At 55.5% G+C, this 8,542-nt stretch overlaps 1 protein-coding gene across 1 annotated transcript; it reads right to left on the bottom strand.

Annotated features, from left to right (window-relative positions):
- Positions 1 to 3,274: 3,274 nt before the first annotated feature.
- Positions 3,275 to 5,731, bottom strand: SP9 (Sp9 transcription factor). Its single transcript, XM_035006633.1, has 2 exons — positions 5,711 to 5,731; positions 3,275 to 4,714 (listed from the first exon to the last, which is right to left on the bottom strand). Exons 1-2 carry the CDS (start codon positions 5,729 to 5,731, stop codon positions 3,275 to 3,277), a joined length of 1,461 nt encoding a protein of 486 aa, XP_034862524.1.
- Between the last annotated feature and the right edge of the window lie 2,811 nt (positions 5,732 to 8,542).

Below are 8,542 nucleotides of genomic sequence, written 5' to 3' on the forward strand. Positions count from 1 at the left end.
TGCGCGGCCTCAGCGGGTCGCCACCCGCACAGGCCAAGGCTTCCCCGCGCCCCCAGGAGCCCCTGGGGCCGAGGGTGGAAGGCGAGGGGGACCGGGATCTGTTTTCGCCTGGCGGGCTGGGCCAGGGGGCAGGGGCCCCGCTTCCTTCGGGCGCAGACTCCGCGAGCTCTGGGCTCCCGGCTGGACGCTCGGGCCGGGCCGCCGCCCGCCGTTCCCGGGAGCCGCGGTGATGGACGTCCGCTGACCCGCGGGGCAGAGGCAGCGCGCAGAGGCCTTGATCACTGGGCTGCGGCCGGAGCCGCGCGGCGAGCGGGACCTGCACGGCCAGGCCCTTTGATCTGCCTGTATTATCCACGAGAAACAAAGCCGCCTGGGACAGACGCCCGGGCGCCCTCATCCCTCAGGAAACCCCGCCACACTCTCACCTCGGTGCCGCCGGCCCGCAGCCCCCCAACGCGCCGGGCACCCTCTCGGCCTCCAGCGCCACGGCCCAAAGCCCCCGGAGCGAACGCACCCCGGCCGGCTTCTCCAGAAGCCCGGGCCTGACCCAGGAGGCGCGCGGGCGGCTGGGGAGGGAGGTCCTGGTTACGAGCTGTTGGAGCGGGGAGAGAAAATGGTCAAAGAGAAGCAGAACTCGAGGAAGAAGAGCGGGGGTAACCGAGGCTGTGGGGACCGCAAGAGCGAGGAGAGGGAAGAAGACACCGAGCCTCACGCTGCAAATGTCCCTCTGGGGACCTTAGCTCCATGTTTTATCGCTACTTTGCTACTTGGCTTTTCAGAGCAGAGTGTGCGAGAAAACATGTTGTTGGTTGTTATAACAATAATTTATTTTTTCATCCCTAAAAATCAAACCTTCATTCAAGTTCCCAAGATGGACAGTAAAAAAAAAATAAACTCCACTGGGGCTGAGTTTGCTTGTGTTTCCTATTGTGTGGGGAGCCTCTCAGAAATATTTTTATTCTGTAAATATGTACTTTATTTTCTAAATTAACATTTTCGAATTGCGAAATTATCTCATTTACCAATTTTCTTTTTCATCTCTCCCTCTCTTCTCCCTCTCTTTTAAACTGGGGCTGTTAAGTTGGTGGTCAGAAGACAAAGAGTGAAAATAATTTTCATTTCAATAATTGCCTTCTGGTCAATTTAACTGTGCCTTATTTTGAAAGAGACTGTCTAAATGAGATTCCTGTCCCAAATGTGTTCCCAGGCCTGATCCCAGCCTTTAATTATTCCTGAGTTTTTTTTCTTCAGAATAAGACGCCGCACTGAGTAATCACAAAGAAGTCAGAGAGCATCCTTGAACCTTTTCAGAAGCAGCGCCACTGATATTCAAATAACCTGCGAGGGCCATTTGACGGCGCGGGGACCTAGGCATTTCCAATTCACTATTTGCATAGATCAGCCGTCTTTGAAAAGGAAAGGAGCAGTTGTCTTCCATAACATTAAAAAGCCTAGTTATCAAATCAAGTGCTTAGTTTGGGGGCTTTTAAAACGTTTACATTTTATCTCAGGTTGCCCTTTACCGTTTGACATGCAAATTTGGTGCAGTTAATTTAGACAATTAAAAAGATCTTCAAGGGAGCTTTGTCACGGAGAATATTTGGAGTTTTCCCCGTGGACCAGCTGAGATAAAGTTGGCCAGAACAAATGATGTCTAGGAGATTAATTAGATATTTGATAAGACATGAATCCCTAATAAGGGAATACAAGGCACAGGGGGCTGCTGTGTGCTCTAAGTCAAAATTAATAACATTTAACAAGATTTTCATTTAGGCATGAAATGTCTTTTCCGGGGTATTGACTCTAGCGATTTATTCCCCTGAGTCGCTTCCCAACGTAGAGGGCTTGGGAGCTAAAAGACTTCTTTTAAAAAGCTTTTTCCTTTCACAGATTGTTTTTAAATCGCTTTTTAAAAACAAACAAACCCACTGGAGTTTTGTCCGACCCCTCCGGGAGGTGTAGGCACCTCCCCAGTTAAAGCTGCCAAGGATCTTTGCTTTATTTGAGGGGCTCCAGAGTTTTAGAATGTCACCTTTTGAGAGCTCTCTCATTAAGTAATACAACTACACGTTCTTATAACCCAATTTAATTTACGCTATTGATATACAAATAAATAATTTTGACTTCTCAAAAACATATATGTATTATGGCTTTTATAACTCACATAAACCTTACATTACCTAAAACTAACATTAGAGGAATTTTTTTCCCAACCAAAAAAAAAGCCGACCCACGTAAAGGTTATTGACAGGGGAACAGGATTTAAAAAAAGGAAGTGTATTGTTCAGAGTCCTTTAATAATACCAAAATGAAAATATGATGTCAAGATTTTCTTCATACAGATAAACGCATTTAATTTCTTTAGATGACCTTAACTTACGTGTTTGTGAGTGAAATGATAACTCAACATTTTAAATATCTTTTACATATATACTGACTTTCACAAAGTGCATCAGAAAATTAAAAAAAAAAAACTCCCTGAATTTCAGGAATTCACCAAAAAAAAAACCAAACCTCTATTCCAATGAACATTTACAAGAAAATAAAAAAGAACACAATCTTTTGAACCCTATTTATACAGATGTTATGAAATACAGAGAAACTGTCACTAGACTTCCAGTTTAATTTCTCACCTTAAGCCTTTTTTGATGCTTCCTTTTTAGGAAAAAAAAAAGTCTCATTGTAAGTAGATATCAAGCAGGACTTGGAGCATTTTATATATAATATAATCCACACAAAGGGTCTGTTTTTATAGGTCCCGTTTGTTTTCAAATGTTCTGACAGTCCTTTGCAGAGTGGTGGCTTGTTTTTTGAGAAAAGGAAAGAGAAGGGTAGTGGGGGTGGGCGGTGGGGGAGGAGGGAGCGTTTCTGTGTATTGCTCTTCGCTCGAGAAGTTTGTGCGAGTGTTGTGTGTGTGCGTGTGTGTGTGTGTGTACGCGCGCAGGCGCGCGCTAATGTGCGTGCTTGTGGTTGTAGGTGTCCGGTGTGTGTGTGTGTGCGTGTGTGCAGTTTTTTGAAGTGTTGTTTGTGTCGGAGGATGGTTTGCTTTTGTTCCTGGACCACGCGTTCGATTCTCGTCTGGGCTGGGACAGCAGAGGGGAGCTCCTGGCGTGGCCGGCGAGCAGCGGCCGAGGAGCCGGGCGCTGCTACACTTGGCGCTGGCCCGGGGGCGTCACTGGAGCCCCCGCCCGTCCGTGCCCCGCTCGCTGGCCCTCCGAACCTCTCGCTCGCTCTCGGTGTCTCTACTCGCTCGCTCGCACTTCTCGCCCGGCCTCTAAGAGTCGTTGGGGCCGGACGCGGCTTCCTTGCCTCCCGCCGAGGCCGCCGCGGCCGCCGCGGCCGCCGCCGCAGCCGCCGCCGCCGCCGCCGCCGCCCGGGCGGCACTGACGCTGGAGTCGTGCAGGATGAGGTCGGGGGACTCGGAGCGGGGCGTCTCCAGGTTGCTGGCGTCCGTGTCACTGTCGCTGCCCTTTTTGCCCCCGCCGCCCCCGTTGTGCGTCTTAATGTGTTTGCTCAGGTGGTCGCTGCGCATGAAGCGCTTGTTGCACACCGGGCAGGCGAAGCGCTTCTCGCCCGTGTGAGTCCGCAGGTGCCGCTGCAGCTCGTCCGAGCGCGTGAAGCGCTTGCCGCAGAAGAGCCAGTTGCACACGAAGGGCCGCTCGCCCGTGTGCCAGCGCAGGTGCGCCTTCAGGTGCGACGTCTTGCCGTACACCTTGCCGCAGCCCGGGATGTGGCAGCTGTGCAGGCCCTTGCGCCGCAGGCTCGCTCCGGCCGGGCCCAGCCGCTCCGCCTCCTGGCAGTTGGGGCAGTCGCAGGTGGCGCGGCCGGAATAGCGGCGGGCGGAGCGCGCCGAGCTCCCCCCGGCGGCGGCGGCCGCGGCGCCCGAGATCATGGCGCTGGCAGCGGCGGCCGCCACCGCGGCGCTCGAGTCCGAGTAGGAGGGCAGCACCGGCTTGAAGCCGTCCTGAGCCAGCAGGTGCTGGCTGGTCGAGAGCAAGTGCGAGGCGGCGGCGGCCGAGGAGCCGAGGCCCGTGGAGCTGAAGGCCGAGTGCGTGAGCGAGCTGAAGTCGGGGTTGTAGGTGCCGAGCTGCGAGTGCAGCGAGGCCTGGGGGGCGCCCGAGTGCAGCGAGCTCTGGAGCCCCCCAGCGGGGTTCTGCACCTCCAGCCACGAGCCCGGGCTGCTGTGCACGTCCCACCACGACGACGCCGCGCCGTTGGTCACCTCGCCCGCCGCCAGCGTCGAGTGGAAGCCCGACTTGTACCACGACTCGTACGGGTGCGCCATGCCCACGCGCGGGTACAGGCCGTCGGCCGCCGTCGTGTGCACCTTGGAGATGAAGGCCGACTGGCCGCCCGCCTCCTGCGGGGACACTCCGGCCGCCGCCGCCGCGGCCGCCGCCGAGTTGGAGAAGAGGCCGCCGTAGTCGCTGCTGAAAGCGGACGACGTGGGGGACGTGGAGGCCAGGCAGAAGGCGCTGTTGGCTGCGCCCGAGCCCCCCGCCAGGCCGCCCGAGCCGCGGCCACCGGTGGCCACGGCGAAGCCCGAGAGGCTGGAGCCGAGGTTGCAGCTGGACGAGGAGCGCTTCCAGGGGTGGAAGCCGCCCTTGGCGAAGGCGCTCGACTCCGGCAGCGTCGTCAGCGGGCTCGTGTTGCCGATCTTGTTGCAGGTCGCCGCCAGCATGGCCAACGGGGTCGTTCCGAAGCGCGGCTCTTCCTAGAGTGGGTGGGGTGAGGGAGGGAGCAAGGAGAAGGAGGGCAGGAAGAAGTGGGAGGAAGACACAAAGTGCACCCGTGAGCAGCCTCGTTTCCCCGCGGCTGGTCCCGGGGGGTCGTGGCTCCCGGGCTCGCGCCTCCTCCCCGCGCGCTCGCCAAGGATGCGCCGCTCCCAAGGGCGAGGGGCCCGGCGCTGGAAAGTTGCTCTTCGCTGGGCCTAGAAATCAAAGATGTCTCAGTTCTCCCGGTCTCAGCCGCTGCAACCCCTACCCAGGGCCGGACTCGGGTTGCTTGCCTCCCGCTCGCCGTAAGCCCGCTCCTCTCACTGAGGCCCCCAAATAGCCCTTCGGAGTAAAGCACGGAAGTAAACACAACGACAACAAACACCGGGTGAGGGCGGAGGCGGCCGAAGCAGCGGCTCGGGGGCGGGGGAAACTTGGGACACTGCTTCCAAGGGTGGCTACGACTTGACTATTTTTTTTTAAATAGAAAAAGGTTGTTGTTAATGTTTACACCCCCCCCCAAAAAAAACCCTCGATTATGAAAACGAGAATCCGAGGAGAAGGGACCCAGCGATGGATTTCAAAGTCACAAGCGAACTGGGGAGCCACAGAAGTGTAAATGTTTGTTAACGTGACTACACGGACTGCAAAACGATTAAGGCTGTTTTCTGGAAACACCACTGTCGCGTAATTGCAACAATCCCCGGAGCAAGGGGGGATGGGGTATAAATCACCAGGGGAAGAAAAGAAACCTCTAGGTTTTCTTTAAAGCCACATGAAAAAGGACTTGCTTAACAAATCATTTTCTTACAAAGGCATCTCCTAGGTTTCAATAACTTGGAAAGAATCAGTCCCAGAAATGTGAAAAGTGCTAAAAGGAGCTGAAGCTGCAGTCCGGCAGCAACAGTTTCTCCGGAGCCGCGGACGCAGAGAAGCCATAACGAAAATTTACTGCAGTTAAGACAAGCAAATGCCTTGCCGCACTTCCGACTTACCCCGAGTATAGACGTGGCCATAGCAGGTCCCTGGGCTGCGCGGCGGGGCCGGGAGCGGGGCTGAGCCTGACGGCTGCTCCGGAAAGCTGCTCGGATCCCGCGCAGCTCCCGCGTCCCCGCGCTCGCGCCGAGCGGACTCCGGGCTCCCGCCGGCTAAACTCAGCCTAAGTGCGAGGAGCACCCGCTTTGAAGTGCCGCTGGCTGCGCCTCTCGCCCAATGAGGGCGCAGGCGGAGCAGACGGGAGCTGCCCCGCAGCCAATCAGACGCGCCGAGGGGCCCCAGCCAGGGCTCCCGGCGCGTGCCAGTCAAGGCGGCTAGCGAGGTGTTGGGGGGAGGGGGCGCGGGCTAGAGACTGAAGAAATTACAGTGCAATTAAAAATTTACACACACGCACCAAGCCAGGTTTAAGTAGCGCTGAGACCAAGCCACAAGCCCCCCGAACCACCCCGAGATGATGCAAGTTAGAACTGACAGTCCTACTCCACTCCCCACTTGTGGGAAAGAAGGCAAGAGGGGAGGGGGCGCCGAGGCGGAGGCCGCACCAGCAAGGCCTAAGTAAAGACGGAAATGTCAACGCTCACTTTGTGTATCTAGGCTCTCGCCTGCGGAACACAACTTCAGCTGGGATCCATCATTCTCGCTCGCAATTTTATCATTGTCGTTTGTCTTCTACTCAGTTCCTTTTCCCCACTGGATTCGGTTTTACCCGCTCCAGAGTCACATTGAGGAGAGGGCGCGAAAGGACAGCTCCTCTGAGAGGAGAGAAATAGGCCTCTCCGTCCAGGTCTACACCCACAGACTTGTTGGGAGGGCCTGGAGCCGGCGCATCCCGCTATTTCCCCCAGAGGTCTAAGTGACTTCCTAATTGTCGCTCTGGCCTCTGACCCGGGGGGCAATACAAGTGCCACTCACACCAGAAGCTTCTAGTGGTAATTGAGGGCACCCTTTGTACCGTTTCGCCAGCGCCTAGATACCAGGTTAACCCAGTTGTCAAATACGACTAAACAGTGGGAAGCGCTGATTATCTGCCGGGTTTCGCAGGGGGCTGGCGTGGGGGTGGGAGGCATCAACCCATACAACACGCTGCACGAAGCCGCTTATTTTCACATTGTAACAACTTTGGAAACATAGACCCGCGCGAGCTGCGTCCGCCCCCACCGCCACCCCCGCTGAAGCTGCAGCTTGCTCGGCTGTTTGTTTAACCCGGTGAAGATTTGCACGTCACGTTTCAGCCTGGAGTCGAGTTTTCTTGCCCCAGCTTCAACCCACTCCCACTCCAGACCTCCTGGGCCTAGAGGCTCTTGTGCTCAGCAAAGGCACCGTGTTGAGAGGTGGGCTCTCCCCCACGCAGCGCCCTGCTTTCGTGGACGTGCTCCAGGAGCCTCTCTTGGGGACCTCCATCCGCGAGTGAGGGGGACAAGGCCACACGTGGGCGCCTCAACATTTTGTAGGCTGAAGGCATCCTGAAGTCCTTTCCGGATCTTGTCGGTGTGAAAAGAGGTGTCCTCAGACAGACAACTGCGCGTGCTGGAGTCCCTCAGCAATCGCTAAGCAGTTCGCTTTTCTTTCTGGGTCTCGCTTTCTCTTTCTTCAGGGCAGTTGGAGCTGCTTTTGAACCAGAAATACCAGCGTCCTCGGACAGACCTGGATACTGGTTTTAATGTACCACATTCCCTTCCAAACCCACATCCTGCTTTTTAAAAGACATTGTAACCACGAACCCCAAGTGCTTGGGTGCAAACGAGGAGTTGTTGCCGAAGGGAGCAAGTAAGGAGGAGTGGAACTGTGTCCCCAGTGTTGTCTCTCCTCTTTGCAATATCTCTTGGCCCAAAAGTGCGACCACTGTGGCTCTTCTCTCGGCCCTAAGATGGAGCCTACTTGCATCCTGGTGCACTCGGTGGGTGGAAGGGCTGTATGGGTTGCTTTCTTTGCTTTTCGTTATAATACCTTTGCTCAGAATTCCCCACAAACACACACACACTGTATTTTAAGGTGGGGAAAGCACCGAGGAAATTGTGACAGAGAAAGGAGGGGAGAAGAGAGAGTGAGAAGACCCGTTGCTATCCTGAAGCTCTGTGCCCTGGGGGATTGTGGTGGAAATCGGGGGCGGGGGGGTGTGGAGAAGGTGTCAAAAGCCTCGGGGGGGCGGGGCGGGGGACTCAGGGTGGAAGGTTAAGGGGAAATCCAGGCAGCCTGGAAGAGCCAGAAAGCCCGGCAGGGGGACCCGGGAGCTGTTCCCAACAGGTGACTTCTGCCCTGGAAGGGGAGACTAGTGCTCGGCTTCCCGTAGAGTCTCCGCGTCGATTTACTAATAGAGGGATTGTTAAGTGGCAGCGTTGCGTTTCCGACTCACCCACTGCAGCCCGGGTAGGAGAGGCGCGGAGGTTTCCCCTTACCACCTCCTCCCCCACCTCCAACCCACCCCCTCCTTAAGGAAACCTGACAACGTAATAAATAAAGACAATCCGGAAAGCCACTTAGCACTAGTGACATTTTCAAGTCAACCATTTAAAACAGCTCATGCTGGCACCTCGGGCTCCGGGAGCCCTGGTTACCTTCCTCTTCTCCTTCTCCTCGTCTGCTCCCCTCCCCCTCCTGCCATTTTCAATGTGGTTCCAGCTGTCAGACTCTCTACGTGGGCACTCGGATATTCCTTTAGATACACGCGTCCGGATCACAATAAAAGTTAGGGAAATCTTCCAAACGAACGCAGGCCGACACCCAGGCCACTTCAACTCTAAGGTGGGGTCCCAGGGAAATCTTCCCAAAGAAGTCCAGTTTTTTTTTTCGTGTGACAGATTTTTTCATCCTCGAAAAAATCTAGTTTTTAA

This window comes from Mirounga leonina, unplaced genomic scaffold (genome assembly GCF_011800145.1).
Source record: "Mirounga leonina isolate KUSES-001 unplaced genomic scaffold, KU_Mleo_1.0 Mir_151, whole genome shotgun sequence".
Lineage (NCBI taxonomy): Eukaryota > Metazoa > Chordata > Mammalia > Carnivora > Phocidae > Mirounga > Mirounga leonina.